Genomic DNA, 20,000 nt, shown 5'->3' with positions numbered 1-20,000 from the left:
GCAGCAACAGCTGCAGCAACAAATTCCGCAGGGTACAATAGCAGCAGTTGGCCTCGATGGTAGCAGCTTGCCTCGAATCCAACAGCAGCTGCAGCAGCAACAAATCCAGCAGCAGCAACTGCATCAGCAACAGCTGCAGCAGCAGCAGCAACAGCTGCAGCAGCAGCAGCAACTGCATCAGCAACAATTACAGCACCAGCAGCAGCAGCACCAACGGTTGCAGCAGCAGCAGTTGCAGCAGCAGCAACTGCAACAGCAAGTGCAGCAACAACAGCTACTCCAGCAGCAACAGCTCTTTCAGCAGCAACAACTACTGCACCAGCAGCAGCAACAACAACACCAGCTGGAGCAGCAGCAACAGCGGCAGCAGTCGCTCAGCTGGTCTCAGTTGCAGCCTCAGCAGCAACAGCAGCAGCAGCAGCTTCAGCATCAGCTTTCCTCTAGCAGCAGTGTGCAGCAGCAGCGCAGCAGCAGCGGGGCCTTAGGAGACAGCAACCAGTGGGGCCCCCGCCGCAGCGAGAGTTTGCTGCAGGCGCTGCAACAGGGGGGCCCCCCTGAAACAAACAACAATAAATTCGATCCTGTAGCGGAGCAACACGGGCGTGTGCAGGTAGGAAGACACCTGAAAAAGAAAGAAAAGAATGCGAGAGGGGCCCCCTTAGCAGCAAGAAGAGACTCGTATAACTCAACACTAGATTCACCTGCTGCTGCTGCTGCTCCTACTCCTGCTGCTGCTACTATTGCTGCTCCCGCTGCTGCTAGGAAGACGCAAAGCGACAAAGCACGCAGAAAAACCACTTGGGGCCTCTCAAGGAGAAGAAAAAAGAATGGGAATGACTAAGAACACCCTGATACACCTGCTGCTGCTGCTGCTGCTGCTGAAGGCGTTGTTGGTGTTGTCGCTGAACAGTCGCAGCAACAGTGTTGCTGCTGACGGTTTTTGAGTGAGTGTCTCTACGGCGTGGTCTGTGCGAGGGTTTAGTATTTAGGGTTTAGATGAAGGGGTCTAGGGTTTGAGTAAACCCTGAAATGGTTTAGTGTTTAAATAGGATATAGGGGTTCTTATGGCTTATATAAACCTTATGGGTTTTTTTTGGGTTTACATAATGAACCCTAAAGTGTTTCCTAAGAGTTTAGATAAATTGTAAAGTCACATAGGACTTTAAGAACGCCACAATGCAAGTACAATGTGTATACAAACCCCAAAGACGAATTGAGTGTATATACACCCCAAGAGCAAACCCCTTTAAAAACAACTACCGAACAAACAAACTCCAAAAAACCCTGTATGACCTTTGCAAGGGCTCCCAACGAGCCAATGCGATGTTCACTGATGGGATGATACACCCTAAAGGCCTATTGGGGCCCTTATAAGGCCCCTGTGATGCTCCTCTGGGGCCCCTATAGGGCTCCAGCGGGGCTCCACCGGAGCATCCCTTGTAAGACCCCATAGGGACCCCTGTAAGACCCCTTAGGGCCCTGGGGGGGCCCCTCAGGGGCCTCTTAGGGGCCCCTGTAAGACCCCCTAGGGTCCCCTTTAGGACCCCTGTGGGGCCCCTGTGGGTCCCCGTGGGGGCTACCATGTGTTTATAGAGGCTCCCACGGACGCGCTGCATTTCTTTAAGCATTTCCGCATGTACGAGCTGCTCCTAAGGCTGCAGCTTTTGCATGCAAGGGCAGGTATTTATGAGCAGCTGCTGCTCTTTCTTCAGAGCAATAAACTGAAGGTCTATAGACAAGCAGCTAGAGTTTAGGGTTTAGGATTTGAAACTTCTAGTAGTACTGATTTTTTTCTCTCGTCCCTGTTGTTGCAGTGGTGTGTTTATTTGATTGTGTTGTTCTTTTTTCTACATTCTTTGTGAGCTACCTTTCTGGTATCCCAGATGGGTTGCAGAGGACAAAGAGAAGCAATAAAGTTTTTTCTCAAGTTTGTCTAGTAGACATCTTCTTTTATGTGGGCCTTTTCTAACGGAGTATCCACAAAATGCAACGAATATAAAACCATTTAATATCTTCTAGCCAGCAATCATTCGATGTAAAAATACAAGGAAATGCATGCAACTTCAGATTTACCTCTTTCTTCCCTCCCCCCTGCAAAGGAAAGAACTTGAACGCAATCTGGGGCTCTAAACTTTAGGAAGGCAGCTGAATTATCAATTTAATATTGTGCAATCATGCATGCAAGCATGCATGCAGTCCGTTTCTATTGTGTTTCTGCCTAGTAAACAGCTCTTTCCTATCTATTCGCGCTTCGCATTTCTTGAACGCCACCCCCTACCCTTTACCAGGAAAAGCATTTTTCCCTCGTTGTTTTTTGGATTATTCTGTTTCAGAATTCACTGTTTGAATTATCAATTCCACAAACTCAGCAATGCAAGAATTTTGAATTTGGTTTTTCTTTTGAAAGTATTTCCACTGGCCCGTGGCTGTCAGTGGCTGTTGCAAGTTCATTCATCGCCTTATCATGAAGAAACATACGAAGGAATATCAAGCTCTTAGCTTTCCCATGGGCGTCATGGTTTATTAAACTGTAGTAGGGCTCGTGAGTGACGCCTTAATGCACGGCTTAAGGGAATAAAGAGTACTGGGGGGCCTATTCTTTCAGTGTTGCGAGGTAAATTGATCTTCGCTGAGGGCCTTCCTGTGAAAATAGAGTTGAACGCTTGAAATGAACAAACAAACAGAACAACGTCTAGCCTCCCCTTCAGCCTCTAGGCATCTTGTACACAACAGCACGGTGTATTTATATTTAGATGTTTAAACCTTTTTACTTTACGCTTTATAAAGCAAACCCCCACTGGAGCTGCTGCGGAGAGGAGCAGCACTTGCAACTGTTGCTACTGTCAGTGCTGCACGGCGATCAGATATGCAAAGATGCAGAACACCCTCACGCTGCATGCGATGACCCTATAAATATTTACTAATCGCATACTTGGCCCTGAATAACTAACTAGAGCGCCGTAAAGAGACAAGAAACACTGACTTCAGAGACCCTCTGTGACCCACTGAAAACTGCTAGCATTCTATGCTACACGCATCGTTAGCAACGGGCTTAAGAGCCTTTTCAACTAATAAACAAGCAGAAAGAGAATTATGAAGCTCGACAAGTACATCTGCTAGTCAGCGCAGCAGTATAAAGACACGAACGCCTGTTTGAACAAGGTCCCAATGCAGCTTATTAGGCATGCTGACGGGGGCGGCGGGGGGTAGAGGATTCATACAAACTATGGTATGGGGGCACTGCCTTTCGAACAGTTATTTCAAATAATAAAAATGAATACTATATTTTACTCTCCCACCGCGTGTTTTGTGAAATACATGGAGAACTTCGGAGGCGGCAGCGCTCTTGCAGTTGCTGGGGCTATGGCAGCAGCAGCAGCAGCAGCAGCGAGATTTGCAGCAGCAGCCGAGGCCTCTTTGCTGTAAAAGCTTTCTTTTCCCCTGGCAAATAGTATTTTCATCTTCTGCTTCTATCGATTTGCCCCCAAGGAAGCTCTTTTGCCTGGGAATCTGCATGCGTGCATGCACAACTTGCGGTGTGGCTTGCGAGCGATGAGGCCGTTAGCCACGAAAATCAATTTGCTTGTTTTCTCGAGTACACTTGACGCATTTTCAACTCTTTAGGGTTTTGAAACGAACTCGGGAAGTACAAATACACCGCAGTTTCGTCTTGTTCAGCTTGCCCTCATTGAATGCACGCGAGAGGGCCCGTTACTATTTCATGTTTCTCTCTTAATCATCTGCATTTGTCTTCAAGTTTTGCCTTTGTAGTATCTTCTTCTTCTTCTTTTCTTCCTGTCAATTTGCAGCTTCTTTCTTCACCCGACTTCTCCGCCTCCCCGCCCTGGTGTCCTCCTCCATCTATTTGCTCATATACACGCGATATTCTTTTCTGTACGTCCAGCACGAGTGTTCTTGCCTGATTTATCAGCTGCGTAGTTCATAGAGGGGCCTTCACTGCTTCTGGGAGGAGCCACCGCAGCTGCTGCCGCTGCAGCGGCTGCTGCTGCTGCTGCTGCTGCAGCTTGCTGGCAGTTGCAGAAGGTGTTTCTGGTACTGTGAGGCGTCGTTTTTTTATATTTATTAGCAGCCTCTGCTGATGCTGCTGCGGTGAGGCTCGCAACAATGGCCACGCAAATAGTGTTGGTGCCCCGGAAGCTGCAGCAGCGGACTCCTTCTATTCGGGATGGTTTGTCCTGGGAGTTGGAGTTATCACAACGTATTTACGGCTGCCACCTCATTCAAAGGGCGGGGGTTCTCTTGCGTTTAGAAGCAGTTACGGTGGCCAGTGCGCAGACTATTCTTCATCGCTTCTACTACAGGAAGAGCCTCAAGAAATTCGACGTCAGGGTCAGTGGGGTTGCTGCTTATGTTGCTGCTGCTGCTGCTGTTGTTGTTGCTACTACTACTGCTGTTGGTGCCTGTATTTATCTGGGCATCTGTTTGAAAGGGGTGAAGGGTTTAAGTGATTGAGGTGTACTGGGAGCTGGCCTTTAGAGGCATATATCGAAAGATGCTTTTGTTGTTTTTTTGTCGCTTCCCTCGTTTTCTGAACGATATGTGCATTTCGTCTTCAAGTTGCAATAACTCTTTTGAGCCCACCCCACACATTCAGCGTAGCAAGTGCAATTGAAAGCCAGTGCATTGCTGCTGCTGCTGCTGCTGCTGCAGCTGCAATCGTGTCTTGATGCCTCTGTCCTCTGCTAGATTTCAGTGGGTGGAGTTGTGGGTTGTGGTTGTTTGGAAGTAACGCCTTAAGGCTGTTGTATCTCTCAGACGTGATATATTTATTATTCCTGTCTGCCCCTCTGTGCTGCTGCTGCTGCAGCTGGTGGCCACTTCATCTCTGCTGCTCGCGTGCAAGCTGGAGGAGGATCCTCGTCGAGTGAGGAGTTTAATTGATATTGTACAACTCCTAGCAAATGCAGAAGATGCAAATGTTCAAATAACACAAGACAACCTCGACCAGCTCCTCATTGACTATGACTCGCCGGTACTACACCAAATGCTGCACTTGCTTGTGCCGCTGCATTGGCTTCTGCTGCTGCTGCTGCCGCTTTTGCTGCTGCAGCACCTTCTGTTGCTGATGCTTCTCCTCCTCTCTTACTTTTGCTGGTGCTGCTCGTGCTTGCTGATGCTGCCTCTACTGCAAGTTGTATGGCTGCTATGGTGACTGCAGCAGCAGCAGCAGCTGGTGCTGCTGCTGCTGCTGTTTGTTTGTGGTGCTTGTGGTATTGATTCTGACTGGCGGCTGGTGTTGTTGGTTTGTATTTGCAGGAGTTTGAAATGATAAAGGCAGAGACATTTCGTTGCGAGCGTTATATATTGAGGGAATTAGGGTTTATGGTTTCTCAGACCCTTGTGCACCCCCATCGCTACATTTTGCAGTATATTCACGCACTCTGTAAAGGCGACTATATACCTACAAACAGGCTTTCTCAGATCGCTTGGGGATACCTCAACGACAGGTTAGTTGCTGCTGCTGCTGCTGCTGGTACCTCTGCTGCTGCTGCTGGTGGTATCCCTGCTACAGCTGCTGTTGCTGGTATCCGTGCCGCTGCTGCTGTTGGTAGCCCTGCTGCTGCCACTGCTGCTTTTGGTATCCCTGCTGCTGCTGTTATACAGAGGCTCGAGGAGGTGTGGATTGAAGATTTTGTTTCAATTTTTTGTTGTATTATTGTTGTGATACGTTGGCTCTTGTGTTTGTTTTTTTTGTGTTTAGTATGCGAACGACGTTGTGCTGCGAAGTGCAGCCAGCAGTCGTAGCAGTAGGAAGTATATTTCTTGCGGCCTGCGACTTGAACATTCATTTAGCAAAAGAAACGGGGTGGTATGAATTGTTTGATGTTACCTGGGAGGATGTCCTTAAGGTCTGCACTCGCATTCTTTCTCTTTATAAGAGGGGCCCTCCTAAATATACAAAACTCGCGGAGACCCCCAGGACCCTTCCTCCCCCTAAGCAGGAGGCTTCGACGAATACGAAAATAGAAAAATCAGAAGACAACTCCTTAGCAGCAACTGCACCACCAACAGCTGCATCTGGAGCTGATAATGCATCAGCAGGAGAAGAAGCACTCGCCGCTGCAGCGGCAACAACAGCAGCAGCAACAACAGCTGCAGCAGCAGCGGGAGTTCCAGCGGGAGCAGCAACAGCGGGGGGCAGCGCGAGCGGCGCAGCACAGGTCGCACCGGACCCAGCTGAAGAGGAGGAGATGCAGCTTGATGAGACCCTTGATAAGGATAAGGATAAGAAGGAAGAAACGAAGGAAAGAAATGCAGCAGCAAGAGAGACGACAGACTCTAGGGGAGGCGACGACTTCTCGCAACAGCGACAAACAGAAGGTGCGTGCATTGATCAGTTGCAGGCTGCAATACGCGCGGTGTACGTACACCTCGGATCCCCCCTTGTATGTACAGCTTCCAATTTGGAGTGTATATGTAGCGCAGCGGGTAGAGTTTGTGTTTGTTGTGCTCTTTGCTTGGTGGCTGTTGCTCCGCAGCCTCAGAGGCGCCTCCTCCTGCTGCAGGAGGAAGTCGGGATGAATTCAACAGCCACAGACGGGAGCTGCGAGAGGCTGCTACGGGTGATAGGCGATTTGGGAAAGAGGAGAGAAGCCCCCGGGACGTGCAGCAGGAATCTCGCCATAGAACACGACCCGCCGATAGCTACCGAAGCACGAAGCAAGGTGATGATGCTGCTGCTCACTCATCGTTGATTGCTTTGTCTTTTAAAAGCACTTGCATGCACAGATGCTTCCAGGCGGGCTGTAGTGCGTGTGCCGATGGAGAGGCGTCAGTCGCTAGCTGTTTGAGAGCATATTCTTGCTGGTGTTCATTCTTCTTCACTCCGGTGGAGTTTTCTGCATTTGATTTTGCTTTGGCGTTCTCGTTTTTGTGGAGTCTTTAAAGGCAAACTCTTTTTTAGACAGGTGTTGAAGCGCAGTTTGTGTTCTGCATTTGCAAGCTGTTTGCCTTCGTGTTTGTTTGGGGTGCTGGCAGATGGACACCGAGGAGGGCGAGAGGAAGGCCGCGAACCTCCAAGCCCGCGGCGGTCGGATTATCGAGACAGCCCTGTGCATTACTCATCTTCTTCTCGAGACAGCAAGTGGGAGCGCTTTGGCCACCGGGACAGGTACGAATCTCATTCTGGGTCGTTCAGAGACAGAGAAAGAAGGCGATACCCTGACAGCAACCCATCGTTCGACTCTCCACGAAGTCGAGGAGATATTGACGGGGGAAGAGGGGGGGGAAGACCCTCAGCGAAGAGGCCTTCACGCCGCGATTCTCCTGGAAGAAACTCCCACAGGCCTCTTAAGTTGCCCGCTGGCAGCGATTCGAAGCGCCTCTGAAGCGCTGCGTTGCTGCTGCGGCTGCTTCTGCGGCACATGCAGTTGCTCAGTGTGCATATAGCCTGTTCATTAAGGACGAAGTCCGTCGTTTAATCGTTTGACCTGCGCAGTTTTTGCCCCTGTTTCCGCTGAAGGGAGGGAAGCAGCGCGCAGAAGACAATCGATGAGCTGTCCACCCGCAGAAGCCACTTATGTGCGACGTGCTGCGTTTCAGACCTTTTTAGTTTGATCGTCTCCGTCTAGGCTTTAATGTTCTTACAAATGCATGCATGCGCAGGAAGTATGCTATTCTTAGTCGAACACATAGAATACAAGGTGCTGAAATGAAACTTGCACGCCTACTGAGTGTATGGACAGTTCGGTCCGCTTCTTGGCAGGTTTTGTTGGGTTGTGCATAGGTGCTCAGGAGGAAAGCAAAGGCGGAGTCGTCTGATGTTCAGCATTTACGAGTAGTATTTTCATGCATAAGAGATATAAAGGGGTTGGCAGAACGAAAGTGTTTCTTAGCTCACTTATTTCTCGCAAAAATGGAAGGCAGGCGGGGTGCGCTCGACCTCTCTGAAGAGATAGAACTTTGTGGAAAGCTGCGCAACGACATTGGCAAAGCACTGAAAACGGATGCGCATAATGCAGCCAAGTATGGCAGGCATACAGTTTGTGCATATTTAATTCGTGCATCGCAAATATATTCATCATCTGCCCTGTTCAGAGCCCAGTCGGAATGCGAAGAGAGCAAAGCCCTCGAGAGTCTGATTGAAACTGAAGCTTTGCACCTAGAGGAAAACGTTGCAACAGCAGAGACTTCTTTTCTGCATGCTACTGCTAGCATAGAGAAGATTGAAGTGGCAACGGCGCACCTGCACGAAACTAATTCTGTTCTGTCGCAACAACTGGACAGATCTCTTCAGCTAATTGACGAAAGCACTGAAGGTGGGAGCAGCAGGCACCACCAGTTGTGGATGAACGAATTCGAAGTGTTTTTTTATTCATTCGTATTTTCATTTCAGCGTTTGAGGAACTGCGAAGGCAGCACTTGTCGTTCTGCCAAGTACAGGAAGAAGCTCACAAGAGGATGTGTGTTTTGTTCTCTTTGTAATCAATTCACCTTTTCCATCTCGCGTCCACGCAGGACCTCTGTCGAGGCGTTGCTGCGCAGCATAATGAACGGAGAGGAGCAGACGAGGGGTCTCAAAGCGGAGATGCAAACGCTGAAAAGCACATTGGAGGTTCTAGAAAGGACAAAAGAAGAACTCATTCCGGTGTTAGAAAGCTGTGAAAAAGCTTTCGGTGAGACGCATCTCCTGCCCTTCGTCTATCTTTTCGTTTTCTTCTCCATCGCTCCCCCATAGAATCCGTCCAAGTGGAATACGAGCAAAGCAAGAGAAGTAATGCGCAGCACCTCGCACTGATCGAGCGCTGCATGGAAGAAGAAGAACAAATGAAAGCTGTGAATAACATTATCTATTCAATCAATTGCTGCTGGTTGCTTATCTAGAGGAAACTATCACAGAAAATGAGAGAAATTCGAGATGAACACACACAGCTCTGCGAGCGGAAAGCTGCTATTGAGGTATTTCGCGGCTTTGTTCTAAACAGTAGCAGCATGAACACACCACCCAAATCTCTCTTCTGTCTTTTTATTTCACTCGTTCCAATTTGTGAATTGCAGGCAGAAGCAGCGCGCGTCCAGAGCGCCGTCATGGCTGAAGTTGAGATCGCCGCACAGCAACAGGCGAGCAAAACATTTCTTTGAGTGTTTCTTATGGTTACGTGCTGCCTTTTAACTCGCTTATTGCAACAATGAACAGAGAGAGGCAGTGGAGAAACATGAAAAAGGCTCCAGGGTGCTCGAGGAAAAGAAACGCGCAAGGCAGGATCAAGAGGTGAAATTGAACTCGCTGAAAGAAGAAATGCAAAAAGCGACAGAAGAAATGTATTCTACAATGGAAAGGATGAAGAGCTTGCGAAAGCAGTACGTCCTGTCTACTCTCTCCCTCCTATTATTCTCTTTTCTGCATCTTGAGCATCGCTTTTTCCTGTTATTCCGCGCCGCAGGGACGCCGAATTAGTTCATTATAAACGGAAGGTCTCGGAAATGCTAAAAAATGAACAAGGGATCTTCTCAGAAATGAAGAAAAGGGAACACTGCATTGTGGAGTTCTCATCTGCACAACAGAAAGCCGCAAACGTGACTGAAGCTTTGCAAAAAGAGGAAGAAAAGCTCGCTGCACTCTGTGGCATGCTCGTAAGCACAGTTTGCACATTTGTCGTACATTTCGTCTGCTAGATCGGCTGCCTTCCCCCTTGTTTATTCCTTCTAAAGGAAATGGCTCGCATGGAACAAACTGAAATGGACGCTTTGCGCGAAAATGAAAAGAGAATTATGAATAAAGGCCTTGAAGCGTTGCAAAAGGCAGAGAGAGAGGCGGATGAGGTTGCTGGCGCGGTACGTTGCTCCACCCAGATTGACATGTGATAACAATCAGGAATAATTAATTTAAACTTCCAAATGAGCAACAAAATTATACTCAAATGCCCCAGGGAGAGGAACTCAAAGGCTTAATTGGAGCGCTTGAAGCGATTTTGACGGAGCAGAAGGAAACCACGCACAGTCTCATTCTGTCGCGCAGCCGTGTTGATCTTCAGCTGAAAGAAGTATTTTGTTTTTTTTTTATCAATGCATGCATTTCGATTTTTTAGTTTTCTATTCCATATATTTAAATCTAATTCTCTCAGGCCGATATAGCTGAGTCGCGCCTCAGTGACCTCCGACGCGCTCATGCGGCGTTTACGGTGAGGAAGAGCGACAGAAAGACAAATAATTTAGCACAAAAAACTCTACATTTCATATTGAAATTAACTGCAGAATCAAGTAAAAGAAAAAGAATCTGAAAGGGAGAAGGCCGAGATACGAATTACACAACTGCAAGGCGAGACCTCAAAGCAAAAACTTGAACTCGGAAACCTTGAGCAAGAACACACTGAGGCCCAGACAGTAATCTCTCCCTTCATTATCCTCCATTTCTTCACTTCTATTTGCGTTTCAACTGAACAGAATCTCGAAGGGCTAGAGGCAAAAATTGTTGAGGCTCAGGAGAATGAAAAAGCGTGAGTTGTGCGCGTCGAAGCAAGTGTTTTGAGGATATTTACCAAGAACACTAAAACAGGGAGAAAAACGATTTGCAGATAGAACTATTCCGTCTTCGTGAGGTGCGGTGCATTAATTATATATATTGAAACATATATATATGTATAGCTGTTTATTCTCAACATCAATTGTTTTCTCTCGTCCCTGCTGTAGGAGCTGCAGACGAAGTACGACGCGGCGTGCGCTCAAGTACGCGTCGAGTATCAATGCCAGTATACTGCAATGTTGAACCAAACATTAAAGGTAATTCTTTTTATTTCTCTCCCCACTTTTAAAGGCGATAAAGGCATCTTAACTGTGTTCATCTTCAGGATGAAGAAGGAAGGCTAGCTGAAGAAAAACGCAGCAAAATTGAGCAAATTTCAGCTCTAGTTGAACGCACGGCAGGCAAAATGGCAGAAATAAATACAGATAGATCCATTTATGATTAAACTTGAGGCTACGAGGCCTTATCAAACTGCTGTTCCTGCTTGTAGTTCGCAAGAACTTCGCGGTTATGTTCACAGCGAGTCTGCTGTGTTTGCTTCACCCCTTTGGTTATAGCCCTCTAAATCTTAAACCAATTGATTTTACTGGTTTTACTTCTGGTGAATTCATAGGTCAGTTAAGTTTGCCGCTGCTCGTAAACAAACACAACGGTCCCTAAGCATCATTACCATGCACGCCAAACACCCTGTCTGCATCTCTAGGCCTTTGGAGTATCAAAACAAATACTCGCTAGCCGCGAGGCTGAGATGCAGATTGTTACTTTCTGTACTACGTTTTAATGCCTTAGACAACCTAAATTTAGATAAATTCACACGACCCTCGTCCCCATCCCAATACACAACCATCAGTTACCTTCGGAGGCGTCGGGGCAGACTGAAAGAAACATATGCAGCGGCGCGGCATCGCAAGCTAAGCATTCACCCTAAGCAATACGTATATATAAATATATTTGAAAAAACACTGTGTCTATAGCGTAAAACGCACAAACGAAAGAAGCTGCATGCGTCCCGACGGAATGCCCGTTGAAGGCGACGGTGTAAGGACCCAGTTCGAGGGGGTGTAAGACAATTAAAATAGAGGAATCTTCTATTTTGTTTGATTTTAATTCAATTTTGCAGGAGATCTTTAACTTTGGCTGCAGCTTACTCTACATTCCATGCTCCCGCTCCTACCACCACTCCTGCGGCACGCCGTGAGGGTATGTGCGGGGGCTGAGCGTATGTCTTTTTAGAGGTGTTGAAATTTATTATTATTTAAAAGAAACGTAGAACGAAATTGGCAACTTTAAAAAGTACAATTAAGATGAAGATAGGAACAACTCCGGGAGATGCCCATGCTGCAGCAGCTGCAGTAGCAGCGGGAGCATGTGCTGCTGCTGCTGCTGCTGCTGCTGCTGCTGCTGCATGTGGGCCTTTCGGCATGTCTGGATAGCGTTGGTATTGTGAGTGTTCATTTGAGTATTTTCTTTCTTTTAAAGGTTTATAGTGTGTTGAGGAGATCAGTTGCACAGACAGGCCGCGTTTCCTTCTGCTCGCGGGTCGTGTTCTCCGCACGCTGAAGTGTCGTGCGTGGGCTGCGTGGGTTAGCTGCGAGGGATTTCGCTGAGAGCAGCGCTGCGAGGCAAACGAACAGACAAACGTAAGACAGAAACTAACAGCAGCTGCAGAAATGTGGAGCTGCAGGGCTTGCAGCAACACGCCTTTTGCGGCCCTCTTCGGCTTTGGAAGCGCCGAGGAAGACCGACGGAAGAAGAAAAAGAGAGCAAATTCACAGGCACAAGAAAGCTCTTCTCATTCAAACTCAGAGGTAAACAAACCTTAATCGCAATCACAACACTAACGACGTTTCTGCTGCTCCGTATGGCCCGTCTTTTCAGCTGAGTGGCAGAACAACGCGTGCATGCAGAGCGGAGGTAGCAGAACACCAAATATTTCGTTCGCTCTATTCTTCTCGGGCCTGAGAAAAGTAATGGAGATTCATGCGTTAGTTGTTTCATTGCTCTATCGGGGGGCTTCTGCAGCTTGCTACGTTGTATGGCTTACACTACCTACGAGCAGTGTGGCTGTATGACTCGCTGTGTTTCCTTTTCATATATTTTGCTTCAAGTGCCTGTTGTCTACACATATCAGCCGGTTTTTTTTCGAGGTTTTTGGTCTTTTAACCCATTATTCCTTCCTGTTTCTTCTTGCCTGTATGTCTTGTACACTTCAGGGAGACAGCGCTTATACAGACCGCTATGCATCTCAAGAAACATTTGAACCGCGAAGTCCGGAGGAGGTGGAGGCGCTTTGCAGGGCTTGGGAGCACTATGTACACCCCAGGGCGAGGGAATTCTGGCAAACTGCAGAGGCCAGGATCGAAATATTACGTAAGTCCAGGGGAAAACGAGCAAACAGAAAACAGAAAACATGCAGTGGAGAGGCAAATAGCCATGCACAAACGCACAGCAATGAAGAGAGTGGAAAAACAAACATACTCTACCGAGGATTGCTGGGGGAAACACCCGTAGCTTTTTAATCTTTTGAGAGATATGGATAGCCAAACAGGTGGCTGCCTTTCATCTCACTGCTGGAGTTTTCGCTGACTTGAGGCGCAAAGACGCATTGCTACCCTCGTGCTTGTTTCTGCTCCATATTCGGTTTCGTCTTTCTTGTGTTTTTCTCTTCCTTTCCTCGTTTCTGTGGGGCCTGCCGACGGTTTCGATGGGGGGCATTTCGTTGCAGTATAGGTAGAGAGGTTTTATTTCTTTTTTACGTTTTGCCGAATGTATAGTCCTTGTTTTATGCATGCGGTCGTTTGTGTTTTGGGGCTTCATACGGGACCACGAGCTGAGTACAAGAATATATATATATATGTATATAAAGTGATTGATAACTTCGTATCTTTTGTGTTATCGGGTGCTGCGTGTATGAAACAGAGAAGATCGCTCGCGGTGTGCATAGAGGCTACGACCCTGTCTTGGGCGATGATAAACAGTGCGTCGTTTGGTACGGGGATTTGTCAGAAGACGACAATTTGCCGGTCATTCGAATGGTGAAGCCTGGAGAAACTCAAGAGTCGCAGACTTACGTCAACCGCACCCTCGTTTTCCTTTATGCAGGTACATTGATACGCCGCATTTCTGCATACTTCCTATTCCTCCCGTCTACCCGGCAGCAGTTCAGTGATATATTAGTCGCATGGTCACTCTTCTCGTTGGATATGCACGCTTGTTTCTTCCTTGGTATGGGGTTGTTTTGTTTTTTTACTGCGCCCGGATGCTCCTATGGCTGTCCGTGTACATTGGTTGTCAATGCTCACTCCTTTTCAATGTGCTACTTGATTTACTCTTGGCTTGTCGTTGTTTTAGGTGTTGGTGTGGTTGGGCTTCTTGCAAATTCTCCTCAGTTAGAACTTTGATACGATGACTGTTTACAGTAAAACTTAGCAAAGAGACTCGGCTTGCGCATTCACCGTGCAACAAAGAAATAATAGAGACGCATTATCTCAACGATTGCGTTTTTGCTTGTCGTTTACAGATGAGGAGAGTTTCAACGAGCTGCAGGAAAAGCCCAAGAAGGCGTTTACAATGGCCTGTGCAAACCCGCTTTGTGTCAACCTCACGCATATCGCACTAGATGATTAAACAGCATATAGGGGTTTTTAATTTATGGCGTTGGGGTCCGAGAGTTGGTTTGGTTTAGAACCCGCTTCTTGTTCTGCTCCGGTGGCACTGCGGGGCTGCCTTGCGGCTGCATGCATGCATGCATGCATGCATAAAGCACAGTAAATGCGTGCGAAATGAGTATATTATAGGGTCTGAGAGGTGCTATAATATATACAAATCGCACGTGTTTGCAGCTGCCCACAAACAACAAACACGCAAAATGGACATGTAGGGAATACTACGGAAGAGGGAGAATGCTGTTGCAATTTATTTGTCAGTTCATTTCTTCTATTTGATCCGATTCATTTTTGTAGAGAGACAAGCAAGTGGCTATTCGTCTTCCGTCAGTTCAAGTGGTGGCGGTCGTCTCGAGGGAGAATACACCCCGTACACGAGGAAATGCAAATAAAGAACAGACGGAAGAAGCGCTTGGGACTTGTAATTACGTCTACCGTATTATTGTTTCCGCACCATCTGTCTATCAACCTGAAGGCTGCAGCGTCAGCATCGACTGTATTCTGTATTATTATTTAAATCATGGCAGCTGCGCCTTAGCAGGGTCTCTCAGGAGATGCATGCATGAATGCTCGTGTGCACGTCTGTTGCTGATTGGAGAAGAGTATTTATCAATTGTTTATTGAGTTCATGCATCATGCACTGAATAGGGGCTTGGGTATGCTTGCACCTGGGGGTGTCTGGCGTGAGGAGTTGCAGCAGCGGGCGCTGCAACACAAGAAAGGAGCTTCCTCTCCTCCCCAGTCCCAGGGTCCTCTGCAGCTGTGCTCAGGGCCAGTGGAGACGAAAGGACAGGGTCAGCTGCACTTTGTGGAACTGTTAGTTAAAGTGGTTTGACTCTATTGCTGCTCAAGACGGTCCTCCGCTCGCGCCGAGGGCTCTCGCGGAGTTTAGTAGCACCGCAAACTTGAGGGAGAGGCCCCAGATGCGAACATGTGGGAAGTTGTGCACGGTTTAGTTGGGTAGGGCCTTCACTCCATGGAGCGCATTTCCGATATACTATCCCTATGTCTTACACTCAACCATTCTTCTATATAATATTGAACACTACTCTGGCTCTGCCCACCGTCGATGGTCAGCGTAGGCCTTTTGTTCAATAGGCAAATACACTTCCTAGCTGAGCGGTCTACAGGAAGCTTCCCTTTACCTTTTTCCAGTTATGCCAGAGCCTGGTTGTAGGGAGGTTGCTCGAGCGTACTAGAGGCCCGCAGTGGAATGCAGTGGAGTCATACTTAAGATACGAGTTCAGGCAATGCGGCAAATAGCTTCCTCTCCAGTATCCAGGTGCCCTGAGCACAGCAGCATGACAGCCGGGAGTTGCTGCAGAGGAGGCACCCAGCCACGAGTTGCAACGCTGCTTACTGCAAGGTACCCCGACGTGCAGGCTTACTCAAGATCCCTTCTGATGCATTCACTAACGCACTATATAATTGTTAAACACTTCTTTGGACCTTCGTGGCGAACCTACTTAAAAGCTGAAATATACGCGTCAACTTCAACCAGGCCATGTAGTAAACACCTCCGCTCCCCAGACCCTCTGCTATTGTCGTCAGATCATCTCAACACAGGAGGAGCGGCAACTAACTGATCTTTAGAATTCTTATCTGAAGTGGTTTGAATCTATTTAGGCTTCCGACGGTCCTACAAGGGCGGACGCTTCTATAGAGACGTGTGGTTGAATCGCTCGTTGTGGAGGATATGTTCAATATGTTAAAACTCAAATGAATGCATTTTTAATAAAGCGATCTTTTTAAACAATTCCAACGTCGGGGATCTAGACCATCATTTCCCAGCTTCCCTTACCCGGGGCCCCCTGGGCTTCTTTTGGCTTCTGGGACTTTTGTGCATGCACGTCGTTTTCTGCCCAACTTTTTGCCTTCCTTTGTCTTTTCCCTCTCAAATACACCTCCTTCTGTTAAGTATTTCTTCGAGGGGTGGTGGGGGGTTGCAGATGCTGTCCTTCTTCCTCCTTGTTTCTGGTCGGTTTTCTCTCGCCGGTCCACTTCAAGGCCTGGGCAGAGCACGGGCGCGTGAGGGGTTGATAGAAGTACATTATTTTGGGCTCCCTTCCCCATAAATCAACATAACTGTGGAAATAAAGCAATAAAACGCCCATTGATTTTTAACTTGCTGCGCTTTCCCCTCCCGTTTCCATCTGCCCTCCCTTTGCATGCGTTTGCGTAAGGGCAGTTTCAGCGTCTTCTTCCGATTCTTTCCTTGATTTCAAACTCCGAAAGGGTCTCCCCAGGTGAAGTTTCGGAATAGTTTGGGAAAATGCCGCAGAACGAATATATGGAACAGCACCGCAAACGCTTCGGCGAGCGGTTGGACGCCGCCGAGCGCAGGTGAGCACTGCAACACTGAGAAGACGGAGGGAAACAAACGAATATTAGTACAAATAACAGAAACGTTTGTTGACAAGCATGGAGAATTAAATAATGAACAAATACATCGCGGAGGCGAATAGTCGGCTCGTTGCACCAGCAAACTGTTATAGTGCGATTCAAACACATTGTATTGAATGCAATCCTGTTCTTGTTTCATGTTCTACCTTGCGTCGTGCCGGTTCGAGCTCGCAGTATCTCACATCTGGTTGTTTAGATATCGCTCTTCTACTGCTGGTCTTCTGAACAGGCGGAAGAAAGCGGCGCGTATGCCTCACGAGCGATCAAAGACAGCGCGTAAACTTCGGGGAATAAAGGCGAAGATATTCAACAGGAAGCGCTTTGTAGAAAAAGCACAGATGAAGAAAACCATTAAACAGCATGAGGAGAAGGAAGGCAAGCAGAAGGAGCCGGAAACCGTCCCTGAGGGCGCAGTGCCGTCTTATTTGTTAGACAGAGAAGGCGTTTCAAGAACGAAACTGCTGACAAACATGATTAAACAAAAGAGAAAAGAGAAGGCCGGAAAGTGGCAGGTGCCCATTCCCAAGGTCAAGGCCATGACAGAGGAAGAAATGTTCAAAGTGCTCAAATCAGGAAAAAGAAAGAGTGAGGACCCCAGAGCGCTTTTTTAGACCCAAGTGGATTTAATACAGAACACAGATATAATGTGTATGAAGAATAGACATTAATCTTATCTATAAACACAAACATGAACACACACTTTACAACGATCATTGGGGTTGCGGTGCCTGTACGCACAGCTCCATCCATATGCACTTTAGGTGGAGGCGGGTCTACAATATAATATATGCTAAAGGGATTATTTTTTTTCTGTACACTGTTCGTTGAAAGGCATTCATGTGTTTGCTCATTCTTGCAGGGAAGATGTGGAAGCGCGTGGTGAACAAGGTGTGCTTTGTGGGGGAGGACTTCACGCGGAAACCGCCCAAATTTGAACGATATATTCGGCCAACGGGTTTACGATTTAAGAAGGCGCATGTGACACATCCGGAGTTGAAGGCGACATTTCAGTTAGATATCGTAAAAGTCAAGAAAAATCCCCAGTCCCAGCTGTACACCTCCCTTGGGGTCATCACCAAGGGTGCGCGCGCATATTTAAATCTCCACGCATTTAAATTGCAATTAGAACTCAGTTTTTGATTAGTTTGCGTGGGGCGCTTCGCACGTGATCCTTTAGTCAGGGATCTTCAACGCAGGGCAATCACCCCGCCTGTACATTTTTTTGCCTGTTCATAAACCGTTCATTCGTCTGTTTTTTACTTATGTGTTCTTTATTCGCTTTTTTTGTCTGTTGTTTGTTCTCTGGTGTTTTCTGTGAGTGCTAAGTGGCATTGGCGTGTTGTTTTAATGCTTGGGATGTATGCTCAGGTACCATCATAGAGGTGAACGTTAGCGAGTTAGGATTGGTTACGCAGACCGGCAAAGTGGTTTGGGGTGAGCTTTGATGTTGCTTTATTTTCCATTTTCCCTCTTTTCTGTGCGACTTGTGCTGAATAGAAGTAATTTTCACTTCATGGCTGTGGATCCTCGTTTTTTTGCCGCTGTGCAGCCAAGTACGCGCAAGTCACCAACAACCCCGAGCTGGACGGATGCATCAACGCGGTGCTTCTGGTTTAAATGCACCTCTTATTTCACCTTTTGCGAAGTTCAGCAAAGATGAAATTAGGAAGACCACCATTCTTTTGGTGGCCAGTAGCTGGGAACCATGCAAGCACTTCGATGGGAGTGTCGTTTTCTGCCCAAATAAACAGACGAATATTCGTTTTCATCGTGTGAAGTGGAAGCAGAAACGCAATAAACAAATTTTACTTATTGAACGAGTTACTGTTTTAGAGCTGTCCAACATAGCAGGCAGTCATCATTCCAAGCGGACCCAGTAACGCCGTATCTGGGAAAGAAAGGAGATGAGTATATAGTTTATTATTCTTTGTAAATTGAGCCCAATAAAGGCACATCATTTCAGGTACTTTACTTAAGAAATGGAGCCTTCTAGGGATGCTACCGGGCTGGGTGATCGCTGGTCGGTCACTGCTCGCGTGGGTGCTCGGCTGGGGCGCAGTATATTAGACTATCTCGAAAAAACTATAATAGAAGATGAAATGCAGATAATTAGGTAAATTTAGTGGACGTTTTTCTATTCTAGTGTCGAAGGCGTCGTGTACATGAGTACATGAGATAGGCGAAGCCGGTGGGTGGTGTACGTAGTACCCGCCCGCGCGTGTGGCTGGGTTCATCTGCACGTGCAGGCAGTGCCCTCTGTACGAGATAAGTTTGCAAAAACGAAACAGGTGACAGTTGTTAAAATAAATACAAACAGGTTCAGTTTTATCTTCAATTGTTTCAGTATTTTCTTCCTTTACGGTTTTTTCTTTCCACCCCACACGCCAGCAGGTCCCAGCAGGTCCACTCAACGCAGTCGACGGAATTTTTGAACAGACGACTTGGAGGGAATTCAAAGCAAATTTCCACAGGAAAAGGCATTTTATAGCTTATTTTTGCTTAGATAGCTCTTTCAGGGTGGGTATTTCGCCTTCGTTTCTCTGCAGGATTTCCAGCAGACTGCTCGATCACAGCAGTACTATGCGCTTATGCACTTCTGTGTCTCGCGTTTCACCCCTTTATTACCCATGAAAATCTGCATTAGGAATATGTGCTAGTTGAAGCACCCGAGTATCTCTAAAAAGGATACCCTCAAGCCTTTACAGAGCAGGCGAAGCACATAGTTCCTTCTGGAGGTGCTCACGCCTGTTGCAGAGTGATCTCATTGACTTGGGGCATGTCAAAAGCTACTCAAATATGCTTAAGACCTCTAGACAGCCTATGAACATCACATTATTTTTGTTGATTCGTGTATGAGGCAACTGCTTAACTGTTTCCTTCAGTTCTTTCTGAAGATGGAACGGGTAGGCGAATACGAAATCGTGTCGGTCGTCGGCAGCGGCTCTTTTGGCAAGGCAGTCTTGGTGAAAGACAAAGCGGGTCGAAAGTGAGTTTGTTAGTCTTCTTTCGCTTACTGTTATTCTCCAATGTGTGCTATTATTATTCTCTCAACACCTTAATGCATGCACACAACTCGAATGCGTATGCTCCTACGTCGCCGCAGGCTGATCATGAAACTGATCAATACACGACAGATGAACAAAGAAGACATCGAGGAGGCCAAAAGAGAAATACAGGTATCGTGCTCTGCGCTAAAGTGTTTCAAGTCGGGCTAGGCTGCGGGCTGAGGGTTCGGAGGTTAACAATTGGCTACCATCGATTTACTCTAAACCAAGTTGTTGAGTCTTTCCATTTCTCTTTCATTCTGTTCATTTCCGCTTTCATGTGTGTTCATTAAATATGGAAATAAGTATCGGTGTAGGCAGCCAGCGTTATGCAACCGCCACCCACCCCCACCCCAAATACAAACAAATACGCCAAGGCCAACATATATATATATATATATATAT

The 20,000-nt window shown here is 47.2% G+C and overlaps 5 protein-coding genes across 5 annotated transcripts in view; all 5 read left to right on the top strand.

Annotated features, from left to right (window-relative positions):
- The window catches only part of EAH_00013430 (hypothetical protein, conserved), a gene marked incomplete at both ends in the record, with an annotated part of 3,785 nt that extends 2,948 nt beyond the window's left edge, over window positions 1-837 (top strand). The window contains 2 exons of the mRNA XM_013394495.1: window positions 1-610; window positions 763-837. The exon at window positions 1-610 is cut by the window's left edge and continues 1,023 nt beyond it. Of these exons, the coding sequence (XP_013249949.1) occupies window positions 1-610; window positions 763-837 (685 nt within the window). The remainder of the gene's footprint in view (window positions 611-762) is intronic.
- Window positions 838-4,125: 3,288 nt separating this feature from the next.
- EAH_00013420 (cyclin, putative) lies at window positions 4,126-7,349 on the top strand (the record flags this gene model as incomplete). Its single annotated transcript, XM_013394494.1, has 6 exons — window positions 4,126-4,350; window positions 4,829-4,993; window positions 5,356-5,468; window positions 5,723-6,342; window positions 6,501-6,686; window positions 7,000-7,349. 6 exons carry the CDS (start codon window positions 4,126-4,128, stop codon window positions 7,347-7,349), a joined length of 1,659 nt encoding a protein of 552 aa, XP_013249948.1.
- A 527-nt stretch (window positions 7,350-7,876) lies between these two features.
- Window positions 7,877-14,110, top strand: EAH_00013410 (hypothetical protein, conserved; the record flags this gene model as incomplete). The annotated part of the gene is made up of 10 exons (XM_013394493.1): window positions 7,877-8,636; window positions 9,374-9,594; window positions 9,637-9,795; window positions 10,086-10,142; window positions 10,405-10,457; window positions 11,604-11,683; window positions 12,362-12,450; window positions 12,697-12,853; window positions 13,403-13,585; window positions 14,004-14,110. The coding sequence occupies 10 exons, from the start codon at window positions 7,877-7,879 to the stop codon at window positions 14,108-14,110; spliced, it is 1,866 nt and encodes a 621-aa protein (XP_013249947.1).
- Window positions 14,111-16,420: 2,310 nt separating this feature from the next.
- On the top strand, window positions 16,421-18,168 carry EAH_00013400 (TGF-beta-inducible nuclear protein 1, putative; the record flags this gene model as incomplete). The annotated part of the gene is made up of 5 exons (XM_013394492.1): window positions 16,421-16,491; window positions 16,781-17,136; window positions 17,411-17,632; window positions 17,920-17,985; window positions 18,101-18,168. 5 exons carry the CDS (start codon window positions 16,421-16,423, stop codon window positions 18,166-18,168), a joined length of 783 nt encoding a protein of 260 aa, XP_013249946.1.
- A 1,277-nt stretch (window positions 18,169-19,445) lies between these two features.
- The window catches only part of EAH_00013390 (CMGC kinase, CK2 family, putative), a gene marked incomplete at both ends in the record, with an annotated part of 2,948 nt that continues 2,393 nt past the window's right edge, over window positions 19,446-20,000 (top strand). Inside the window, 2 exons of the mRNA XM_013394491.1 lie at window positions 19,446-19,537; window positions 19,655-19,727. Of these exons, the coding sequence (XP_013249945.1) occupies window positions 19,446-19,537; window positions 19,655-19,727 (165 nt within the window). The remainder of the gene's footprint in view (window positions 19,538-19,654; window positions 19,728-20,000) is intronic.

The sequence above is a fragment of the Eimeria acervulina genome, genomic scaffold (assembly GCF_000499425.1).
Source record: "Eimeria acervulina Houghton genomic scaffold, Eah_scaff76, whole genome shotgun sequence".
Taxonomy (NCBI): domain Eukaryota; phylum Apicomplexa; class Conoidasida; order Eucoccidiorida; family Eimeriidae; genus Eimeria; species Eimeria acervulina.
Note: the sequence above shows the minus strand (reverse complement) of the source record. Positions and strands in the feature narration are given on the sequence as shown.